This window comes from Salmo salar, chromosome 13 (genome assembly GCF_965601325.2).
Source record: "Salmo salar chromosome 13, fSalSal1, whole genome shotgun sequence".
NCBI lineage: Eukaryota > Metazoa > Chordata > Actinopteri > Salmoniformes > Salmonidae > Salmo > Salmo salar.
In genome coordinates this window covers 72,404,470-72,430,195 of record NC_138303.1, presented here as the reverse complement: position 1 = coordinate 72,430,195, position 25,726 = coordinate 72,404,470, and the positions used below count along the sequence as shown (strand labels likewise).

The 25,726-nt window shown below is 43.7% G+C and overlaps 1 protein-coding gene across 4 annotated transcripts in view; it reads right to left on the bottom strand.

The window, feature by feature from the left end:
* Positions 1–25,726, bottom strand: part of arhgap32b (Rho GTPase activating protein 32b) — a 246,867-nt gene that overhangs the window by 104,770 nt on the left and 116,371 nt on the right. For all 4 annotated transcript variants that reach the window (XM_082960293.1, XM_082960292.1, XM_082960294.1 and 1 more), the window contains 2 exons: positions 19,405–19,496; positions 4,956–5,040 (listed from right to left, as the gene is read on the bottom strand). In XM_082960293.1, the coding sequence (XP_082816419.1) occupies positions 4,956–5,040; positions 19,405–19,496 (177 nt within the window). The remainder of the gene's footprint in view (positions 1–4,955; positions 5,041–19,404; positions 19,497–25,726) is intronic.

The window sequence follows — 25,726 nt, the reverse complement described above, 5'->3', positions numbered from 1 at the left end:
TTCTAGCTCCAATAGTGCAGCAATATCTAACAATTTCACAACAATACACAAATCTAAAGTAAAGGAATGGAATTAAGAATATATAAATATTTGGACAAGCAAAGTCGGAGCGGCATAAACTAAGATACAGTAAAATAGTATAGAATACAGTATATACATATGAGATGAGTAATGCAAAATATGTAAACATTATTAAAGTGACTAGTGTTCCATTATTAAAGTGGCCAGTGACTTCAAGTCTATGTATATAGGGCAGCAGCCTCTGATGTGCTAGTGATGGCTGTTTAACAGTCTGATGTCCTTGAGATAGAAGCTGTTTTTCAGTCTCTCGGTCCCAGCTTTGATGCACCTGTACTGACCTCGCCTTCTGGATGATAACGGGGTGAACAGGCAGTGGCTCAGGTGGTTGTTGTCCTTGATGATCTTTTTGACCTTCCTGTGACATCGCGTGCTGTAGGTGTCCTGGAGGGCAGGTAGTTTGCCCCCGGTGATGCATTGGGCAGACCGCACTACCCTCTGAGAGCCCTGCGGTTGCAGGGGGTGCAGTTGCCGTACCAGGCGGTGATACAGCCCGACAGGATGCTCTCGATTGTGTATCTGTAAAAGTTTGAGGGTTTTAAGTGCCAAGTCAAATTTCTTCAGACTCCTGAGGTTGAAGAGGCGCTGTTGCGCCTTTACCACACTGTCGGTGTGGGTGGACCATTTCAGTTTGTCAGTGATGTGTACGCCGAGGATCGTGAAGCTTTCCACCTTCACTGCGGTCCGTCGATGTGGATGGGCGGTGCTCCCTCTGCTGTTTCATGAAGTCCATGATCAGCTCCTTTGTTTTGTTGACATTGAGTGAGGTCATTTATTTTCCTGGCACCACACTCCCAGGGACCTCACCTCCTCCCTGTAGGTCTCGTCATTGTTGGTAATCAGGCCTACTACTGTTGCGTTCCAATTCATCCCAATGTTGTTAGATGGGGTTGAGGCCAGGGCTCTGTGCAGGCCAGTCAAGTTCTTCCACAAAAATGTCTGTATGACTTCGCTTTGTGCATGGTCATGCTGAAACAGGAAAGAGCTTTCCCCAAACTGTTGCCACAAAGTTGGAAGCAAAGAATCCTCTTGAATATCGTTGTATGCCTAGCACGAACCATGAAAAACAGCCCCAGACCACTATTCCTCCTCCACCAAAATGTACAGTTGGCACTATGCAATAGGGCAGGTAGCGTTCTAATGGCATCCGCCAAACCCAGATTGGTCCGTTGGACTGCCAGATGGTGAAGCGTGATTCATCACTCCAGAGAACGTGTTTCCACTTCTCCAGAGTCCAATGGTGGCGAGCTTTACACCACTCCAGCCGAAGCTTGGCATTGCTCATGGTGACCTTAGGCTTGTGTGCGGCTGCTTGGACACAGAAACCCATCTCATGAAGCTCCCAAAGAACAGTTATTGTGCTGAAGTTGCTTCCAGAGGCAGTTTAGAACTCAGTAGTGAGTGTTGCAACCAATGACAGACGATTTCTACACGCTACCCGCTTAAGGACTGGGCGATCCCGTTCTATGAGCTTGTGTGGCCTACCACTTCAGGGATGAGCCGTTGTTGCTCCTAGACGTTTCCACTTCACAATAACAGCCCTTACAGTAGAACGGGGCAGCTCTAGTAGGTCAGAAATGTGACTAACTGACTTGTTGGAAAAGTGGCGTCCTATGACGGTGCTATGTTGAAAAGTCACTGAGCTCTTCAGTAAGACCATTCTACTCCCAACGTTTGTCTATGGAGAATGCATGGCCGTTTGCTCGATTTTATACACCTGTCAGCAACGGGTGTGGCTGAAATAGCCGAATCCACTAATTTGAAGGAGTGTCCACATACCTAAATACACTATATACAAAAGTGAGACTAACAAATAAAAGTTGACAAAGACTAGGTAACCCCCACTGAACAGACGCGGACCACCTTAAGTAGCCTACTATCTGAGAGAGAGGCTGACGTGTCTGTCTGTGGGTGACATGAAAGTGTCAATACTAAACTGCTTACGAGACCAATTGATGGGCGGAAATTTAAATGGCTGGCTTTCTATGAAGCCTGCTGCTCAGTCACTGTCTGATATTAGGTTAGAATAAAGATTAATTATTTGGTTTGAACCTACTGTTAGAGCTTGAAGTCTAAATTCTATACAAAGGGGCAACTGGGTGCAGTGTATCCCATTCAGCTGTACCTATAGGGGAAACAGGTCTATGGGCTTGATAGAATCATTTCACAGACAGCGACAGTTAACAAAAACCCTCTTGGCTGATCTACAAAAAATCTTTGTCGGGTAGAAACGCATTATCTTACTGGCCTTTACAGAATCATTACCAATTAAGAGATTTGCTGTCAAAAGTCAGCCTGTCTTCAATGATTCCCAATACATCGGAGTTTTCAATCAATAAGCTTCTATTCCCAAATCATCCTCCTCACTCCAAAGGTTTACCTTCCTCTCTCCCCTGTCCTTTCTTCCAACAACCACTGATCTCGTGTGGTCTTTGGTGAAAACAGAAGGACAAAGAGCCCTGTGTGAATAAAACGCACCCTCTTTCTTTGAATAAATCATTTTTATTTCAGATCAGAGATACTTCAAGATATGAAGTACAAATGGAAGGAAGGAGGCCTTTACATAAGGTTTCTGTCTGTCCCACCAGTGAAGATGGCAGCAGGCTACAGTTACACACGACAGTGTGACTGTTCACAGGGAGAGGAAACATTGGCATACCGACCAACCCTGAAGAAACCAATGCAGAAAACATGCAGGCCAGGGAAGAAATACAAAAGGGAGCCGTAATTACAAAGCACTCCTAAAACCACCACGAGGCAGGCTGAAATGCAGCAAGCAGCCACAGAGGAACAGAGCCAGCATAGAGTAGACGAAACCCAGCTGGGAAACCAACAGCCACACATGCCATCTGAGAATGGCAGAAGCATAGAATTGCATATAGAATCATAGAATGTATAGGATCTGTATGGACAGGGAATCAGTGTGGAACACTTGTTCTTTAGCCAATAGTGATTTAGAATGATGCTAATTCTTTTTGTAGTATCACTATGTGATTGTGCTGGTTAGTAGAGCCTCCTGGTGGAGAGAAAGTGGAAAGTCAACACAGGATTATGCCCACCACGAGGCTACATTATCTTCCTGGAGTCTATCCACGTTAACAATTCTGAGACAATGCTGACCTCTACTGGACGTGGAGAAGAACTACATCTACATTCATCACAAACGAGGGGATGAGAAATTCCCACGCTACTTCTGAAATATTATAACAGGATTCAGAACGTTCTGGTCCTCTCCCAGTTCTTGCAGATCTATTGTCTATAATTTTATATTTTAGTAATTTAGCAGATGCTCTTATCCAGAGCTACTTACAGGAGAATTTAGGGTTAAGTGCCTTGCTGAAGGGCACATTGGCAGATTTTTCACCTAGTCGGCTCGGGGATTCAAACCAACAACCTTTCGGTTACTGGCCAAATGCGCTTAACTGCTAGTTTTCCTGCCGACGTGTGTGCATGCATCATGATCTGTGTGTGTGTGTGTGTGTGTGTGTGTGTGTGTGTGTGTGTGTGTGTGTGTGTGTGTGTGTGTGTACGCGTTCCATTATCCGACAGCCTTAATCCTCTCTAGCACCACAACAACAGTGGAGCTCTGGGTTCCCTGGTGGCATTGCAGCCCCTTCTGTGTGTGTCTCCTCAGTCTGCACAGGGAGGGAGCCATTGGGCCAGGCTCATATAATAAACCTCTCCTTTCACCGTATGGAGAAGCACTCAATAGAGGAAGGAGTCGGCAGAAGTGGGAATTAAGCATTACGTATAGCGGATTTATGATGTAATATCCATTGGGTAACAGTGCAGATGTGACTGGTGGAAATGCCTCTCATGCTAACCATGCAAATGTGTGTTTATTTTTGCCACGTAGATAAACGTTCTGATATAAAGACTTGGATTAGGAGATTTGTATTACTTGCCGCTCGGTGTTGCTTCCCTCCTATTCTCAGTTTAGAATGGATGCTGGATAGCTTTGCAGACAGTATAGTAAACAGAAACCAATATCAGATTTTGTAAGGATAAATGCTTGGTCGACAGAGTACAACCCACCAGAAAACATAGGCTAACTTGCCAATTAGCCAACTATGAACACAGGGTCTACCTGTAACAACGTGCTGACAAAGGAGAGACAACATCTTAGCTTTCCTACTTCATCAGCGCTGGGGGAATTTGCGGGGAATTTGCTTCCACTTCTACGGTTCTTTCACATCAGGGGTGAGTTTCCCAAAAACATAAAGATCTTTAGCACTAAAAATCATCTACAATACATTTCTAGGAAATGGAAGAAAAATGACCTCAATGCTAAAGTTGATTTGTTTTTAAAGGGAGACAAGGAGAGAGGAGACAAGAAAAGAGAAGGCAAGGAGAGAGGAAGCCAGTGTAGCAGTCATGGCGTACAGGAAGGCCTGTTAATGTCATGTTTGGGAGGGGAGGGGAGAAAGCAACAGCTGGTGCTGCTCATTGGTGAGGCATGTTAATTACACTTAAGATCCCCTCCATTTGTCCTTGAGCCAGAGGCCTCTTCTGCTACAGGGGTCCAGCAGGATTCCACACACACACACACACACACACACACACACACACACACACACACACACACACACGCAAGGGCTCTCCTACCATTCTTTCAGGATTCGTCAACAATGTTATGAAGATTTACGGGCAAATCACAACCACCTAATACCACTGGCAAAATGTCTTCATGAACTATGTAACCAGCAAAGATTAGCACTGGGCTATACAGTGACATTCCACTCAAAACAACTCCACAGTTTTCATTGCAATATAAATATATCATATCACAACCAAGGTAGGTACCTTGACACACCAGATGGTTCACCCTTTTTGAACAACATTGCAGCATCATAGGGCCCTGCTAAGTGCTTGCTTACCTGGATGGCACCAAAGTCCACGTTCTCGTAGTGGAAGTGGGCGCACTCGGCCAGCTTGGGGAAGTGGCCCTTGGTAAAGGACAATCTGAAAGAGAGACAGACTGTGGTTAGGACGAGGCCAGGCCTAAGGGCCTGACAGAGAATGAAGAGTGCAAAGGGGGTGGGGGACGGGCTGTTGCGATGACCGTATTACTGCCACAATAGCAGTCATGACCGCAGTAAAATTCCACATGACCGTTGAGTCACGGTCACCTCCTTTTATGCCCTCTGGACATGCTTTGGTAGTACCCAACTTGCTAACTACATCAGGTCCTAATGGACTGGTACTCAGGGCTCTATTGGTCCCTCTAACCACTCTGACATCATTGCAAAGGCAATCAAAAAATCTCATCAAAACTGTTGGCCTATCATACTTTTAAAACTAACCTCACTGTGATGATCAATTTGAAGAAAGAAGTTCAACAGCGGGTTTGAAAGACTGTAAAAAATGGTTGTGGATGTTGTTTCAAAACATAACACAATGAAATAGACAGCGCTTTCTAAGGTGACGATTAATTCAAAACAGCCATACGCATATTAGCACTTATGTATAGGCTTATGAGCCCAGGCCCCAAAAATATAAAAATGATGATTGTGCCATTATACAATACATTGCCTACCGCATATTTTGCATGGCAGAAAAACCTAACCAAAATTATTTAAGATGTCATTGGTACATAATTGGTCTAACCTATACTCTCAAATTATTATTTTATTTTAAGAATCGCTTTTGAGCGTGAACTGTATTATTATGGATACTGGATGGACTTGGTTACCTTATGCCACGCTTCAACATTTCTACCCATGGGCGATGCTGTTGGTTCATTGATTGTGCAGGGCGGCTTACAGTTAGAATTCAGAAAGTGAATTTTTATTTGATTGAATAGTAATAGGGCCTGGAGACACATTACCTTTAGCTATACAGAATATCTCACCACGATGCGTTTCCATCTCCTCTCTATCTCTCCTGTATTCCTTTCTGGAGCGAGCAGACGGGCTGTCAACAGTTTAGTGAAATACACTATATGACAAAATATGTGGACACATGCTCATCGAACATCTCATTCCAAAATCATGGGCACTAATACGGAGTTGGTCCCCCCTTTACTACAAAAACAAGTAGAGCATTAGTGAGGTCGGGCACTGATGTTGGGCGATTTGGCCTGGCTCACAGTCAGCGTTCCAATTCATCCCAAAAGTGTTTGATGGGGTTGAGGTCAGAGTGCAAAGGGGGTGGGGGACGGGCTGTTGCGATGACTGTATTACTGCCACACCAGCAGTCCTGACCGCAGTAAAATTCCACGTGATGATTGAGTCACGGTCATCTCCTTTTATGCCCTCTGGACATGCGTTGGTAGTACCCAACTTGCTAACTACCATCAGGTCCTAATGGACTGGTACTCAGGGCTCTATTGCCAGTTAAGTTCTTCCACACCGATCGACAAACCATTTCTATACGGACCTTGCGTTGTGCACGGCGGCATTGTCATGCTGAAACAGAAGAGGGCCTTCCCCAAACTGTTCCCACAAAGTTGGAAGCACAGAATCCTCTAGAATGACATTGTATGCTGTAGTGTTAAGATTTCCCTTCACAAAAACAGCCCTAGACCACTATCCCTCCTCCACCAAACTTTACAGTTGGCACTATGCATTTGGGCAGGTAGCGTTCTCCTGGCATCCGCCAAACCCAGACTAGTCCGTTGGACTGCCAGACGGTGAAGCGTGATTCATCACTCCAGAGAAAGTGTTTCCAATGGCGACGAGTTTTACACTACTCCAACCGACACTTGGCATTGGGCATGGTGATCTTAGGCTTGTGTGCAGCTCCTCGGCCATGGAAACCCATTTCATGAAGCTCCCGACGAACAGTTCTTGTGCTGACGTTGCTTACAAAGGCAGTTTGGAACTCGGTAGCGAGTGTTGCAACCGAGGACAGACAATGTTAACGTGCTATGCGCTTCAGCAATCCGCGGTCCCATTCTGTGAGCTTGTGTGGTCTAGCACTTAACGGCTGAGCCGTTGTTGATCACAGACATTTCCACTTCACAATGACAGCACTTAGAGTTGACCGGGGCAGCCCTACCAGGGTAGAAATTTGACAAACTGACATGTTGGAAATGTGGCATCCTACGACGGGTGCCACGTTGAAAGTTACTGAGCTCTTCAGTAAGGCCATTCTACTGCCATTGTTTGTCTATAGAGATTGCATGGCTGTGTGCTCAATTTTATACACCTGTCAGCAATGGGTGTGGCTGAAACATCCGAATCCACTCATTTGAAGGGGTGTCCACATGCTTTTGTATATTTTTTTATTTTCACCTTTATTTAACCAGGTAGGCAAGTTGAGAACAAGTTCTCATTTACAATTGCGACCTGGCCAAGATAAAGCAAAGCAGTTCAACACATACAACAACACAGAGTTACACATGGAGTAAAACAAACATACAGTCAATAATACAGTAGAAAAAATAAGTCTATATACAATGTGAGCAAATGAGGTGAGATAAGGGAGGTAAAGGCAAAGAAGGCCATGGTGGAAAAGTAAATACAATATAGCAAGTAAAACACTGGAATGGTAGATTTGTAGTGGAAGAAAGTGCAAAGTAATGGGGTGCAAAGGAGCAAAATAAATAAATACAGTAGGGGAGGAGGTAGTTGTTTGAGCTAAATTATAGATGGGCTATGTACAAGTGCAGTGATCTGTGAGCTGCTCTGACAGCTGGTGCTTAAAGCTAGTGAGGGAGATAAGTGTTTGCAGTTTCAGAGATTTTTGTAGTTCGTTCCAGTCATTGGCAGCAGAGAACTGGAAGGAGAGACAGCCAAAGGAGGAATTGTCTTTGGGGGTGACCAGAGAGATATACCTGCTGGAGCGCGTGCTACGAGTGGGTGCTGCTATGGTGACCAGTGAGCGGAGATAAGGGGGGACTTTACCTAGCAGGGTCTTGTAGACCTGGAACCAGTGGGTTCGGCGACGAGTATGAAGCGAGGGCCAGCCAACGAGAGCGTACAGGTCGCAGTGGTGGGTAGTATATGGGGCTTTGGTGACAAAACGGATGACACTGTGATAAACTGCATCCAGTTTATTGAGGAGGGTATTGGAGGCTATTTTGTAAATGACATCGCCGAAGTCGAGGATCGGTAGGATGGTCAGTTTTACGAGGGTATGTTTGGCAGCATGAGTGAAGGATGCTTTGTTGCGAAATAGGAAGCCAATTCTAGATTTAACTTTGGATTGGAGATATTTGATGTGAGTCTGGAAGGAGAGTTTACAGTCTAACCAGACACCTAGGTATTTGTAGTTGTCCACATATTCTAAGTCAGAACCGTCCAGAGTAGTGATGCTGGACGGGTGGGTAGGTGCAGGCAGCGATCGGTTAAAGAGCATGCATTTAGTTTTACTTGTATTTAAGAGCAGTTGTATGGCATTGAAGCTCGTCTGGAGGGTTATTAACACAGTGTCCAAAGAAGGGCCAGAAGTATACAGAATGGTGTCGTCTACGTAGAGGTGGATCAGAGACTCACCAGCAGCAAGAGCGACATCATTGATGTATACAGAGAAAAGAGTTGGCCCAAGAATTGAACCCTGTGGCACCCCCATAGAGACTACCAGAGGCCCGGACAACAGGCCATCCGATTTCACACGTTGAAATGTATCAGAGAAGTAGTTGGTGAACCAGGCGAGGCAATCATTTGAGAAACCAAGGCTATTGAGTCTGCCGATGAGGATGTGGTGATTGACAGAGTCGAAAGCTTTGGCCAGGTCAATGAATATGGCAGCACAGTATTGTTTCTTATCGATGGCGGTTACGATATCGTTTAGGACCTTGAGCGTGGCTGAGGTGCACCCATGACCAGCTCTGAAACCAGATTGCATATCGGAGAAGGTGCGGTGGGATTCGAAATGGTCGGTAATCTGTTTGTTGACTTGGCTTTCGAAGACCTTAGAAAGGCAGGGTAGGATAGATATAGGTCTGTAGCAGTTTGGGTCAAGAGTGTCCCCTCCTTTGAAGAGGGGGATGACAGCAGCTGCTTTCCAATCTTTTGGAATCTCAGACGACATGAAAGAGAGGTTGAACAGGCTAGTAATAGGGGTTGCAACAACTTCAGCAGATCATTTTAGAAAGAAAGGGTCCAGATTGTCTAGCCCGGCTGATTTGTAGGGGTCCAGATTTTGCAGCGCTTTCAGAACATCAGCTGACTGGATTTGGGAGAAGGAGAAATGGGGAAGGCTTGGGTGAGTAGCTGTGGGGGGTGTAGTGCTGTTGACCGCAGTATGGGTAGGCAGGTGGAAAGCATGGCCAGCCATAGAAAAATGCTTATTGAAATTCTCAATTATAGTGGACTTATCGGTGGTGACAGAGTTTCCTAGCCTCAGTACAGTGGGCAGATGGGAGGAGGTGTACTTATTCTCCATGGACTTTACAGTGTCCCAGAACCTTTTTGAGTTTGTGTTGCAGGAAGCAAATTTCTGATTGAAAAAGCTAGCCTTGGCTTTTCTAACTGCCTGTGTATATTGGTTTCTAACTTCCCTGAAAAGTTGCATATCACGGGGGCTGTTCGATGCTAATGCATAACAACACAGGATGTTTTTGTGTTGGTTAAGGGCAGTCAGGTCTGGAGAGAACCTAGGGCTATATCTGTTCCTGGTTCTAAATTTCTTGAATGGGGAATGCTTATTTAAGATGGTGAGGCACTTATTTTTAGGAAATAACCAGGCATCCTCTACTGACGGGATGAGGTCAATATCCTTCCAGGATACCCGGGCCAGGTCGATTAGAAAGGCTTGGTCGCTGAAATGTTTCAGGGAGCGTTTGACAGTGATGAGTGGAGGTCGTTTGACCGCAGACCCATTATGTATGCAGGCAATGAGGCAGTGATCGCTGAGATCTTGGTTGAAAACAGCAGAGGTTAGAGGGCAAGTTGGTTAGGATGATATCTATGAGGGTGCCCGTGTTTACGGCTTTGGGGTGGTACCTGGTAGGTTCATTGATCATTTGTGTGAGATTGAGGGCATCAAGCTTGGATTGTAAGATGGCCGGGGTGTTAAGCATGTCCCAGTTTAGGTCACCTAGCAGCACGAGCTCTGAAGATAGATGGGGGGCAATCAGTTCACATATGGTGTCCAGAGCACAGCTAGGGGGCAGAGGGTGGTCTATAGCAGGCAGCAACGGTGAGAGACTTGTTTTTAGAGAGATGGATTTTTAAAAGTAGAAGTTCAAATTGTTTGGGTACAGACCTGGATAGTAGGACAAAACTATGCAGGCTCTCTCTACAGTAGATTGCAACACCGCCCCCTTTGGCTGTTCTATTTTGTCTGAAAATGTTGTAGTTAGGGATGAAGATTTCTGAGTTTTTGGTGGACTTCCTAAGCCAGGATTCAGACACGGCTAGGACATCCGGGTTGGCAGAGTGTGCTAAAGCAGTGAATAAAACAAACTTAAGGAGGAGGCTTCTAATGTTAACATGAATGAAACCAAGGCTATTACTGTTACAGAAGTCATCAAAAGAGAGCGCCTGAGGAATAGGAGTGGAGCTAGGCACTGCAGAGCCTGGATTCATCTCTACATCACCAGAGGAACAGAGGAGGACTAGGATAAGGGTACGGCTAAAAGCTATGATAATTGGTCGTCTATGACGTCCGGAATAGAGAGTAAAAGGAGCAGGTTTCTGGGGGCGATAAAATAGCTTCAAGGTATAATGTACAGACAAAGGTATGGTAGGATGTGAATACAGTGGAGGTAAACCTAGGCATTGTGTGATGATGAGAGAGATATTGTCTCTAGAAACATCATTGAAACCAAAAGATGTCATAGCATGTGTGGGTGGTGGAACTGAAAGGTTGGTTAAGGTATAATGAGCAGGGCTAGAGGCTCTACAGTGAAATAAGCCAATAAACACTAACCAGAACAGCAATGGACAAGGCATATTGACATTAAGGAGAGGCATGCATAGCCGAGTGATCATAAGGGTCCAGTGAGATTCAGACAGCTAGCCGGGCCATAGGTAGCAAGCTGGCAGAAGATGGAGGGAGGTCTGTTTGGTTCCGTGTGGTAGGGGGGACCAGTCCAATTGGCAAAATAGTTCTAGTTATCGTGGCCCAAGAAAATTGTCCGATAGACCTATTCAGATAGCAGCTGATAAGACAGCTAACGATTAGCGGGCCGCAGATGGGCGTTCAGGTTACGTCGCGACAGAGGGGCCAGTTGGATAACTCCCTCGGGCAGATAACATCGGTAGTCCAGTCGTGAAGGCCCGATGGGGCTCCGCATCTGCAGTAAAACGGGTCCGGATAGGTGATTATAGCCCAGGAGTTGCTGATGGAACTCTTCAGCTGGCTAGCTCCGGAATAATTGATGTTAGCCAATAGTCACTCGGGTAGCAGCTAGCTAGCTGCAAGATCCAGGTGTAAATGTCCAGAGCCTGCGGTAGAAATCTGGGGATATGGAGAGAAAAAAGGTCCGGTATGCTCTGGTCTGAGTCGCGCTGTACAAAACTGCCGATAGCTTTTCGAGCTAAGGAATAGCTGATGACCGCCAACCGTGGCTAGCTGAACTCCAACGTTAGCCAGTGAACTGGCCAACCTCTGACTAGCTTCTGTTGTGGATTTCAGATTTGAGGTAAATAATATTATTTTTTTAATTGGTGAGGCGGGTTGCAGGAGAGTGTTTTGAGGTCGAGTTTTTAGAAAAAAATATATGCGAAGAAAATATGTAAATATATATATATACACGGGACACGACAAGAGGACAAAGGACGTCTGACTGCTATGCCATCTTGGATAGAATGGCGCCTTCCTAATGTATTCAGTCCCCTTGACTTTTTCCACATTTTGTTACGTTACAGCCTTATTTTAAAATTGATTAAATCAGTTTTTTTACTCAATCTATACACAATACCCCATAATGACAAAGCAAAAACAGTGTGACATCTTTGCTAATCTATTATAAATAAAAAACGGAAATATCACATTTACATAAGTATTCAGGGCCTTTACTCAGTACTTTGTTGAAACACCATTGGCAGTTATTACAGCATCAAGTCTTCTTGGGTTTGACGCTACAAGCTCGGCACACCTGTATTTGGGGAGCTTCTCCCATTCTTCTCTGCAGATCCCATCAAGCTCTGTCAGGCTGGATAGGGGGAGTTGATGTACAGCTAACTTCAGGTCTCTCCAGATATGTTTGATCGGGTTCAAGTCCGGGCTCTCGCTGGGCCACTCAAGAACAGAGACGTGTCCCAAAACCACTCCTGCATTGTCTTGGCTGTGTGCTTAGGGTCGTTGTCCTTTGGAAGGTGAACCTTCGACCCAGTCTGAGGTCCTGAGCGCTCAGGAGCATTTTCTTTTTAAATCAAGGATCTCTGTACTTTGCTCTGTTCATCTTTGCCTAGATCCAGACTAGTCTCCCAGTCCCTGCCACTGAAAAACATCCCCACAGCATGATGCAGGCACCACCCTGCTTCATCGTACGGATGGTGCCAGGTTTCCTCCAGACGTGACGCTTGGCATTCATGCCAAAGAGTTCTATCTTGGTTTCATCAGACCAGAGACCATCAGACGATCTTGTTTCACATGGTCTGAGAGTATTTAGATGCCTTTTGGCAAACTCCAAGCGGGCTGTCATGTGCCTTTTATCAATGGAAACAGGGTGCACCTGAGATCAATTTCGAGTCTCAAAGCAAAGGGTCTGAATAGTTATGTAAATAAGATATGTTTGTTTTTTGTCATTATGGGATATTGTGTGTAGATTGCTCAGGAAAATGTTTTATTTAATCCATTTTAGAATAGGGCTGTAAGTTAACAAAATGTTGAAAAAGTCAAGGGGTCTGAATACTTCCCGAATGCACTGAATAGTGAATGTTTATTTGCCATTTTTTTTTGTACTATCATGTTCCAGAACAGATTTCACTTGGTTGAGCGCCCATTGCATACAGAGTTTGTACGGAATATCATCTGTCAGGCAGCGAGAGCATGCTCCTCAAACAGTGGTTGATGCGTGGAGTGAGGTAAGTGTCCTTGTATTTATTTCTCTGCTGCTCATAAAGCACATGCTCTGCTATAAAACCGAAGTAGCCTACAAAACAGACCAGCGGTAAAGCCTCCATTTGGTATTCGAGTGCATACAGATGACAAGTCTTTTTTCCCCTGCCCCTGTTCCTGCCCATTTAATAACGGCTGTAGTGTAAAGTACTTAAGTAAAAATACTACATACATTTTTTTTGTGGGGATATCTGTACTTTACGTTATATTTTTGACAACTTTTGCTCCACTACATTCCTAAATAAATTAATGTACATTTTACTCCATACATTTTCCCTTATACCCAAAAGTACTAGTTACATTTTAAATGCTTAACAGGACAGGAACATGGTCCAATTCACACATTTATCAAGAGAACCTCCCTGGTCATCCCGACTGCCTCTGATCTGACGGACTCACTAACCAGAAATGCTTTGTTTGTAAATTATGTATGAGTGTTGGAGTGTGCCCCTGGCTATCCGTAAAATAAAAAATAAAAACATGTAATGTGCTGTCTGTTTTGCTTAATATAAGGAATGTGAATTTATCCAAGAGGCTTCTAAATAGCTTCTACCCCCAAGCCATAAGACTCTTGAACAGCTAATCAAATGGCTACCCAGACTATTTGCATTGCCCCCCTACCCCACCCCTCCCGGAACACTGCTGCTACTCTGCTATTATCTATGCATAGTCACTTTAATAACTCTACCTATATGTACATATTACCTCAATTACCTCGACACCGGTGTATTGTCATTTACTGCTGCTCTTTAATTATTTGTTATTCTTATCTCTTACTTTTCTCTCTTTTTTTTGGTATTTTGACAAATACAAATGTGACAAATAAAAATGTATTTGATAGCATAGGCCTACAGTCGGCCAACTCATATTCTGTTCTTCTGAAATACATTTTCTTCATACAGGCTAACAAAATATGATGACCACCACAGCCCTAGGTGGGGGAGATGGAGAAGAAGAAAACAGATGGTACAAGAGAGGAGGGTGGTGGAAGAGGGCAAAACTAGATCAAATCAGGTAGAAACTGAAACATTTAAGCGAGGGAGGGAGAGAAAGGGCCAGGTCTGAGAGACATAACGAGAGAGTGAGAGGTAGAGATGAAATCAAATAAAAATGTGTTGGTCACGCACACCGTTTCGCAGATGTTATCGCAGGTGCAGCGAAATGCTTATGTTTCTAGCTCCAACAATGCAGCAATATCTAGCAAAACAAAATACATACATGATCCAAAATATTGTTTAAAGAACAAGATATGAGGACATATGAGAACGAGGAATATCAGAACGAGTCCAGAATATAGTTGACAATAGTTGAACAGTTTTGAACAAATTAATTTCTTCCAAAATGAAGAGAGAGAGAGAGAGAGAGAAAGAATACTTTTTTTTCACTTACTTATCTAGCAAATGCAGCTAGTTTAGCCTACTGAAACACCCTGCTCACACAGAGGGATGCTATGTTAGCTAGCTGGCTATGACTTTACAACACAACGCAGGAACTCTTCCAAGTCAAGATAAGCTTTTGGTATTATCCGTTTATTGCCACCGGGGCCAGCCAGTGTAAAAGCTTACTGACTGTACACTAACGTTTCTGCATGATTGTAGCAGGTTTACTAATGCGTTAGTTCTATTAGCTATGTTGACTATGACGTTACTTAAGCTAATATGCTGACAACGATGTAGGCTGTGTGAAGCAGTTTGGCTTGGAAAGGTTTTTTCGCCTGGTCACATACAGCTGATGTGTTGTGCATTGAAGTCCACAAGCGAAGGGAAGAGAACGTAGCTGTTATGAAAGTGAACTCTGTTTACGTGTGATCAGAGTTCTAATCCATTCTGCCGATTCTGTTGAAAAACATTTCTTAAACGCAAGCAAACAGAACAAAACGGGGATAAACATACCTGAATTTGTCCAATAGAAACGCTTGTTTGCAACTGTTGGACTAACGATTACACCCTATATCACCTAAAATGTGTCCCTCGACCTGTGTGCACCTACGTTGTAAACTTTCATTCATAAGCCAGGTTGTAGCAACCTCATGGCCTAAGCCCAAAAATATAGAGCTGGCTGGGTTCTCTGTGCATCGGCAGGATAGAGCAGCTACGTCTGGAAAGTCGACGGGCGGGGGTGTGTGTCTGTTTGTCAAGAGCAGCTGGTGTGCAATGTCTAATATTAAAGAACTCTCGAGGTATGACGTCGTAGAGTACCTCATGACCGCCTGACGTAGAGTACCTCATGATAAGCTGTAGACCACACTATCTACCAAGACAGTTCTTATCTATATTATTCGTAGCCGTATATTTACCACCAAAAACCGATGCTGGCACTAAGACTGCACTCAACGAGCGGTATTAGGCCATAAGCAAACAAGAAAAAGCTCATCCAGAAGCGGAGCATCTAGTGGCCGGGGACTTTAATGCAGGCAACGTTATATTCGTTTTACCTCATTTCTACCAGCATGTCACATGTGCAACCAGAGGGGGGAAAAAACTAGACCACCTTTACTCCACACACAGATACGCATACAAAACTCTCCCTCCATTTGGCAAATCTGACCATAATTCTATCCTCCTGATTCCTGCTTACAAGCAAAAATTTTAAAAGGAAGTACCAGTGACTCGCTCTATATGGATGTGGTCAGATGACGCGGACTCTACGCTACAGGACTGTAGCACAGACTCGAATATGTTCCGGGATTCATCCAGTGGCATTGAGTCACCAGCTTCATCAATAAGTGCATTGACAATGTCATCCCCACAGTGACCGTAAGTACATATCCTAACCAGAAGCCATGGATTACAGGCAACATCTGCACCTAGCTAAAGGCTAGAGCTACCTCTTCCAAGGAGCGGGACACTAATCCGGAAGGTTATAAGAAATCCCGCTATGCCCTTAGATGAAACATCAAACAGGCAAAGCATCAATACTGGACTAAGATTGAATCGTACTACACCGGCACTGATGGTCGTTGGATGTGGCAGGGCTTGCAAAGTATTATGAACTACTAAGGGAAACACAGCCGCAAGCTGCCCAGTGACACAAGCCTACCAGACGAGCGAAATGCCTTTCATGCTCGCTTCGAGGCAAGCAACACTGAAGCATGTGTGAGAGCACCAGCTGTTCTGGATGACTACGTGATCACACTCTCCGTAGCCAATGTGAGCAAGACCTTTAAACAGGTCAACATTCACAAGGCAGCGGGGCCAGACGGATTACCAGGGCGTGTACTCAGCGCATGCGCGGACCAACTGGCAAGTGTCCCCTCACTGTCATTTTCAACCTCTCCCTGACTGAGTCTGTAATACCAACATGTTTCAAGCAGACCACCATAGTCCCTGTGCCAAAGAATGCGAAGGTAAACTGTCTAAATGACTACCGCCCCGTAGCACTGACGTCGGTAGCCATGAAGTACTTTGAAAGGCTGGTCATGGCTCGCATCAACACCATCATCCCGGAAACCCTAGACACACTCTGATTCACATACTGCCCCAACAGATCCACAATGCCATTTACCACCTGGACAAAAGGAACACCTATGTGAGAACGCTGTTCATTGACTACAGCTCAATGTTCAACACCATAGTGCCCACAAAGCTCATCACTAAGCTAAGGACCCTGGGACTAAACACCTTCCTCTGCAACTGGATCCTGGACTTCCTGACAGGCCACCCCCAGGTGGTTAGGATAGGCAACAACACATCTGCCACGCTGATCCTCAACACCGGGGCCCCTCAGGGGTGTGTGCTTAGTCCCCTACTGTACTCCCTGTTCACCCACGACTGCGTGGCCAAGCACGACTCCAACACCATCATTACATTTGCTGACGACACAACAGTGGTAGGCCTGATCACCCACAACGATGAGACTGACCTCCTCCTTACAGGCTGAGACCTTGCAGTGTGGTGCCAAGACAACAACCTCTCCCTCAATGTGAGCAAGACAAAGGAGATGATTGTTGACTACAGGAAACATCGATGGGGCTGTAGTGGAGCGGGTCGAGAGTTTCAAGTTCCTTGGTGTCCACCTCACCAACTATGGTCCAAACACACCATGACAGTCGTGAAGAAGGCACGACAACACCTTTTCCGCCTCAGGAGACTGAAAACATTTGGCATGGGTTCCCAGATCCTCTAAAAGTTAGACAGCAGCACCATCGAGAGCATCCTGACTGGTTGCATCACTGCCTGGTATGGCAACTGCACGGCATCTGACCGTAAAGCACTACAGAGGGTAGTGTGTACGGCCCAATATATCACTGTGGCCAAGCTTCCTGCCATCCAGGATCTATATAAGAGGTGCCAAGTCTAGGTCCAAAAGGCTCCTTAACAGCTTCTACCCCCAAGCTATAAGACTGCTGAAAAATTAATCAAATTGCCACCCGGACTATTTACATTGACCCCTCTTGTTTTTACACTGCTGCTACTCACTGTTTATTATCTATGCAGTCACTTTACCCCAACATACATGTATAAACTAACTCGACTAACCTGTACCCCCACACATTGACTCAGTACCAGAACCCCCTGTATATTGCCACGTTACTGTTAAATCATTTTTTGTTACTTTTTACTTTAGTTGATTTAGTAAATATTTTCTTAACTCCATTTCTTGAATTGCATTGTTGGTGAAGGGCTTGTAAGCATTTCACAGTAAGTTCTACACCTGTTGTATTCGGCACAAGTGATAAATACATTTTGATTTGGAATATTAAATGAGTCATCCAATATGATGTAATAGAAATAACCTCATGCAAAAAAAATGCCCTCCCTCATCTTAAACGGCACTGACTGCCACTGATACAGTACAAGTGAATGATGTGTCTAGACCCCTCAAACTCACTGCTTGTTCTCATTGTTCCCCTCTAATCAGGGACTGATTTAGACCTGGCAAACAGATTAGTCTTTTCATTGACTTATTTTTACAGAAATAGCCATATGCTTTCCAAACAATGTTTTCCCACCATTGAATAATAAAATATATGCCTGGCTGGACCTCTACTTTTCACTGACAGTCAACTCAATAATCATCTATTTCGTATTTGCAGCGTACGCTGCCCAAATTGCACATGCTGCCTTTCCTTCAGACTGTAGGCAATGCTATTTTTTTTAAGGCTAGGGGAAGCTAATGATCCTCTGTGGCCAAATCATGCTTTAGTAGCCTATTCTGAATGATTTTATGAATGATTATATGTATTTCTGTATAGACAGTAGGCTAATTAGACTATATAATTTTGGCCACTTCATTCAATTTACTTAGGCTTATAGGGGGCTAAGCTTTACCCCCATGTCAAGCTACTATCCCCCATAGTAGGAAAGGTAACCAATTCTATTGGTCAGCTTGTCAAGAATGAATTAGCCCAAACAGACTCTTGGACAGTTGTGGGACGATAGATCCCAAATGTATACAACCAGTAGGCCTAGGGTACATACATTTTCATTTTATCTCTACGGAATGGGTGTCCCTACACCGGGACGCTTGTTGCTAACGTGCACAAATGTGACTAGAATTATGTTTTATACAACAGCCAACTTTCCAGGACATAGACATGTCTTAAATGGGCAGAAAGCGTAAATTCTTGTTAATCTAACTGCAGTGTCCAATTACAGTAGCTATTACAGTGAAAAAATACCATGCTATTGTTTGAGGCGAGAACAGATAGTTCTTAATTCTGATCCGCGCGATGAACTGAGAACCCCGCTGGCTGTATGGACAAGGACAATATATCCGGAGAGCGCCATGATTCTGTAAAACAGAGTATATTACAGTCTCTTATGTTTCTCTGAAAGGAGATCCTCGCTCTGAGCTCGTCTACTTTGCTGTCCAGGAACTGAACGTTAGCGAGTAATATACTCGGAAGCTGTGGATGGTTTGCTCACTGCCTGAGCCCGACTAGGACCCCACTTCTTCTCACTAATGCGGCATCGACGTTTTGGTATAGCACCCAGGATGAATGGGGCTGCCTCGGGGAGTCCAAAGGATTCAGGTCAGGGAAGTCGAATTTCTGGTTGAATTGCTGGTGAGTGACCAACAATCTAATGTCCAAAACGTAATTTTGGCTGTAGGTAATAATACTAGAAATGTTCTGATCAAATAATGTAACAAATAACAAAACTGCAAAGTGTCCATCTGCGCCAGACAAAGAAAAAGGTTGAACAGAAAAAGGTTGATCGAGACAGAGAATGGAGATGAGACACAAAGGTGGAGAGAGACCGGCCGAAGGAGAGATTGAGTGGGGTCAAAGTCAGAGGGAGATAGAGAAAGAGAGGGGGGAGAGAGGAAATCAAAGTAGAGAGCAAGAGAGATGTGCAGCAGATGTGAGTTATGGCAGTTTCGGGAATTCATGCGGCGGGCTAAGTCTACTCGGTCAGTCGACCCACTCACTTCTTGACGTTCTTGACCTTCATGCTGGCCGTGCTGCTGCAGGAGCGCAGGAGAGTCTCGGTGCTCAGCTCGGGGACCTCAGCACTCCGCGCCTGCATGTCGCAAAAGAAATGCATACCCGTAAATACATGACCTGTGACTTCACCTTTGACAAACAACTCCATGAGTTGACCTGCATGCAAGAGAAACCTAGGGACAGCGCAAAGCAAAACTGTTCAAAGAAAAAATTCCAAGATTTTGTGACTAGCTACTTTTTATATATTTTTGGTTGTTATATTTTTTATGTTTATTGGACAGAGACCATGAAAGAGTGGAAGTAAAGTTAGGAGAGTGCGTTAGGACAGTCGGTCGGATTCAAACCCACAAATTGCTAGACCACTCCAGGCCCCTACTAGCTAAGTTTGACCCAACATGGAAAAGTCTGACCCCTGAACCAATGACTGAGAGGCTAATCTATGACAGAGGGAGGTTAAAACACATTTGACAACATAGCATTTGACAATCATATAATCCTGTGTCAACACAGACCGCCAGGGAAGGGAAAAGAGCAACACTAAGTTAACAGAGAGAAAGAAGTCGAACCAGAGATGATAAAGAACGAGCGAGAGATAGTAAGGAAAGTAAAGAATGAGCGAGAGAGAGCGAGAAAGAGAGAGCGAGAGAGCGAGAGAGGGGACAGGATGAGATGTGGGGAAGCTTGGTCTCTTTCTAGCTGGCTGCAGCCAAAGACAGTGAAGGTGATATGCAGATAAGCATTCCCAATGAGGTCAGAGAGACAGGGGCCAGGTGGGCCGGGGTACAAAGAGCATCCTGTCAGGCCTGCACTAGCTGTGAATAGGAATATATATCAGCTTAGCCTGTGTGCCAGTCCCTTTTTGTTCTTTCTGCTTTAGCCGACTCCATTGTTATTGCTGTTTGGCATCGAAAATGTTTCTGCTAAAGCAAATACAGAGTGAAAACCAGGCTAGTAAGACCTACTAGGAGCAGGGAAACACTGGTAGCAACCACTTCAGTACTTCCCCAAGGGGAGAGACAAGATGGGCTTATGAAGTCTAGCCAAAACATTCCCAGAAGTTGTACCTATAAAATATTCAACTGTGACTTAAAACCTGTTTGGGGCAGGGGGCAGTATTTTCACGTTCGGATGAAAAGCGTGCCCAGAGTAAACTGCCTGCTACTCGGGCACAGAGTCAAATATTTGCATATTATTAGTAGATTTGGATAGAAAACACTCTGAAGTTTCTAAAACTGTTTGAATGATGTCTGTGAGTATAACAGAACTCATATGGCAGGCAAAAACCATAGAAAAAATTCCAACCAGGAAGCTGGAAATCTGAGGTTTGGAGTCTTTCAAATGATTGCCTATCCAAACTACAGTGTCTGTGGGGTCATTTTGCACTTCCTAAGGCTTCCACTAGATGTCAACAGTCTTTAGAACCTTGTTTCATGCTTCTACTGTGAATGGGGAGAGAATAAGAGGTGATTCAACAAGTGGACTAGGCTGAGGCCAATGAGTTGTTTACTGCGCGGTAACGCAGGCGCACCGTTCCTTCTTTTTCCTCTGTAATGAATACACTATTGTCCGGTTGGAATATTATCGAAGATTTATGATAAAAAGACCCTAAGGATTCATTGTAAACATCGTTTGACATGTTTCTACGAACGGTAATGGAACTTTTTGACTTTTTGTCTAGGGTTTTGCGCTCGCGCATTGTGCCTTTGGAATAGTGATCTAAACACGTGAACAAAACGGAGGTATTTGGACATAAATGATGGACTTTATCGAACAAAACGAACATTTCTTGTGGAAGTGGGAGTCCTGGGAGTGGATTCCGACGAAGATCAGCAAAGGTAAGTGAAGATTTGTAATACTATTTCTGAGTTTTGTTGACTCCAGAACTTGGCGGGTAACTGTATAGCTTGCTTTGATGGCTGAGCTCTGTACTCAGAATATTGAACAATGTGCTTTCGCCGTAAAGCTGTTTTGAAATCTGACACAGCGGTTGCATTAAGGAGAAGTGTATCTATAATTCTTTGAATAACTGTTGTAAATTTTATCAACGTTTATGATGAGTATTTCTGTAAATTGATGTGCTCATTCACCGGAAGTTTTGGGAGGCAAAACATTTTCTGAACATCACGCGCCAATGTAAAATGGGGTTTTTGGATATAAATATGAACTTTATCGAACAAAACATACATGTATTGTGTAACATTGAGTCCTGGGAGTGTCATCTGATGAAGATCGTCAAAGGTGAGTGATTCATTTTAGCTGTATTTCTGGTTTTTGTGACGCCTCTCCTTGCTTGGAAAATGGCTGTGTGGTTTTTCTTGTCTAGGTGCTGTCCTAACATAATCGGACAATGTGGTTGGATTAACGAGAAGTTCATCTTTAAAATGGTCTAAAATAGTTGTATGTTTGAGAAATTTGAATTATGAGATTTTTGTTGTTTTGTATTTCGCGCCCTGCTATTCCATTGGCTGTCGGCGAGGGGTCCCGCTGGCGGAACGGGGTTCTGCTAGCGGAACGTCTGTCCTCAACAGGTTTTAAAGAAGGCAAGGTCTCTTCAAGGCTGACCAAATAAACAAACTCCCTGAACACTTGAGTTGGTAGATATTATGCACAGTAGCCTACATCGCATTAAGTGACACTGAATGTGAAGTATTTTGGTTATGTACTGCACTTTCACATTTAGGCGTTATTCAAATATACAGTATTTCTCGATTAACCTCTCTAGGGTCGGCGGGACGAAATCGTCCCACCTACTCAACAGCCAGTTGAATCCCGTGGCGCGTTATTCAAATACCTTAGAAATGCTATTACTTCAATTTCTCAAACATATGACTATTTTACACCATTTTAAAGACAAGACACTCGTTAATCTAACCACACTGTCCGATTTCAAAAAGGCTTTACAACGAAAGCAAAACATTAGATTATGTCAGCAGAGTACGCAGCCAGAAATAATCAGACACCCATTTTTCAAGCTAGCATATAATGTCACATAAACACAAACCACAGCTAAATGCAGCACTAACCTTTGATGATCTTCATCAGATGACAACCCTAGGACATTATGTTATACAATACATGCATGTTTTGTTCAATCAAGTTCATATTTATATCAAAAACAAGCTTTTTACATTTGGTTTGGGTTTATGTGACATTATATGCTAGCTTGAAAAATGGGTGTCTGATTATTTCTGGCTGGGTACTCTGCTGACATAATCTAATGTTTTGCTTTCGTTGTAAAGCCTTTTTGAAATCGGACAGTGTGGTTAGATTAACGAGAGTCTTGTCTTTAAAATGGTGTAAAATAGTCATATGTTTGAAAAACTGAAGTTTTTGCATTTTTGAGGTTTTTGAATAACGCGCTACGGGATTACACTGGCTGTTACGTAGGTGGGACGATTTGGTGCCACCTACCCTAGAGAGGTTAACAACTGGTAAATTTGCCTAGTCACATGCAGCGTGTACATTTTTTCTTCTAGGCTTATTTGCATCTAAGTAAGCCAGTGATAACACATTCTCTTTTGCAGTAAAGACCTGACCAATGTCCTGTTATCAATGTGCATTCGGTCAACCGTTATGACACGTCGAGAGCTTGGCAGACTTATTGATCTATTCATCCTCTGAAATACCGCACAACAACCACTGCCTGCCACGTATGTCCGCTACTGCCATTTGGGCATACTGCTACCCACTGTGACCGCTAATTACCATAGCATTTTTTATCACAACAATGTCCCTAAACCACAAGTGGGACTTATTTAGAGAAATGTATTCACAAGTACTGGCCCCTTCATAATAACAAAATACAAAATATAACAAACAGCAGATATGCCATGTCTTTAATGTTTCAAAACATTAATTAGCAGTAGAGATATGGCTGTGTGCTATCTTGCACCCCATACCTTGTTTAGTGCACTACGTTTGACCTGGGCCAATAGGGCCGTTGTCAAAAGTAGAGTAGTATATAGGGAATAGGGTGCAATTTGGGACGCCAACTGTGTCTCTCTGCCATTGTATTGAATGTTTGTGTTTCCAAAGTGAGCATGGTGGCGGCCAACTGTCCTGTTACCATGGAGACGGCCTCATTTCAGCAAGCCTGTTGCTGAATGCAGCTCAGTTGGAGTGAAAAAAAATAATTCAGCTTGGATGGAGTTGAAATAATGAATGATTTCAGCAACTGAATGATTTAAGATGTGATATCACTAATGGCGTATTATAAATATTGATATTTACTAAAAGATGGGATAACTTGAATTATATATGAGAGGGGTTACATTAATTGATTCATATCTATCTTATAATAATTAGATTCATATTGAATCATCTGATTTAAACACTACAATGTCCTCATTACAATTCTTCTAAAGTTTAGCCTACATATACTGAACAAAAATATAAACACACCAATTTCTATGATTTTAGTTCATGTAAGGAAATCAGTCAATTGAAACAAATAAATTAGGCTGTAATCTATGGATTTCACATTAATGGGCAAAGGCGCAGCCATGGGTGGGCATAGACCCACCCACTGGGGAGCCAGGCCCAGCCAGTCTTAATTAAAAAGTCTTAATTACAGACAGAAATACTGCTCAGTTTCAGCCATTCCGGGTGGCTGGTATTAGACGATCCCGCAGCTGAAGAAGCCGGATGTGGCGGTCCCGGGCTGGCGTGGTTACACATGGTCTGTGGTTGTAAGGCCGGCTGGACGTGCTGCCAAATTCTCGAAATCAACGTTGGAGGCGGCTTATGGTTGAGAAACATTCAATTCTCTGGCATCAGCTCTGGTGGACATTCCTGCAGTGAGAATGCCAATTGCGTGCTCCCTCAAAACTTGAGGCATCTGTGGCATTGTGTTGTGTAACAAAACCGCACATTTTAGACTGGCCTGGTATTGTCCTTCCAGTTCTCTGCTGCCAATGACTGGAACAAACTACAAAAATCACTGAAGCTGGAGACTCATATCTCCCTCACTAGCTTTAAGCACCAGCTGTCAGAGCAGCTCACAGATCACTGCACTGGTACATAGCCAATCTGTAAACAGCCCATCCAACTACCTCATCCCCATACTGTATTTATTTATTTTGCTCCTTTGCACCCCAGTATCTCTACTTGCACATTCAAATTCTGCACATCTACCATTCCAGTGTTTAATTACTAAATTGTAATTACTTCACCACCATGGCCTATTTATTGCCTTAACTCCCTTATCTTACCTCATTTGCACTCACTGTATATAGACTTTCTTTTCTTTTTTCTACTGTACTATTGACTGTATGTTTGTTTATTCCATGTGTAACTCTGTGTTGTTGTATGTGTCGAACTGCTATGTTTTTATCTTGGCCAGGTCGCAGTTGCAAATGAGAACTTGTTCTCAACTAGCCTACCTGGTTAAAACTTGTTAGGGATAGGGGGCAGTATTTGCACGGCCGGATAAAAAAACGTACCCGATTTAATCTGGTTACTACTCCTGCCCAGTAAATAGAATATGCATATAATTAGTAAATTTGGATAGAAAACACTCTAAAGTTTCTAAAACTGTTTGAATGGTGTCTGTGAGTATAACAGAACTCATATGGCAGTCAAAACCCTGAGACAAATCCTAACAGGAAGTGGAAATCTGTTGTGTGGAATCACTTCAAACCTTTGCCATTGAAACACACAGGGACTTATTAATCATTTAGCACTTCCTAAGGCTTCCACTAGATGTCAACAGTCTTTACAAAGTGGTTTGAGTCTTCTATGGTAGAAACTGACCCAAAGAGAGGCTTGGGAAGTTGGTCACAGGGGGAGGGCTATTACTACTATGACGCGGGCGCCCATGGGAAACCTTTTGTTCCGAAACGTTTAGTAAGACAATGCAATCGTCCGCCTTGAATATTATTGAAGCCCTGGTTGAAAAAGGCCCTAAAGATTTATGTTATACAATGTTTGACATGTTTGAACGAACGTAAATATATATTTTTTGCACATTCGTGACGACAAGTCCCGCGCGCTTCAGTACATTATGAGTAGCCTTCGGAATGCGCTAACAAGAAGGAACTATTGGGACATAAATTATTAACTTTTTCAAACAAAACTACATTTGTTGTGGACCTGGGATTCCTGGAAGTGCCTTCTGATGAAGATAATCAAAGGTAAGGGAATATTTACAATAGTATATTTGATTTTAGATGGTTCCAAGATGGCGCTAACATGTATCGCCTAGCCTATTTTTCTGAGCATACCACGTCATTTATTGCAAAGTGTGATTTCCCAGTAAAGTTATTTTTAAATCTGGCAATGTGTTTGCATTCACGAGATGTTAATCTA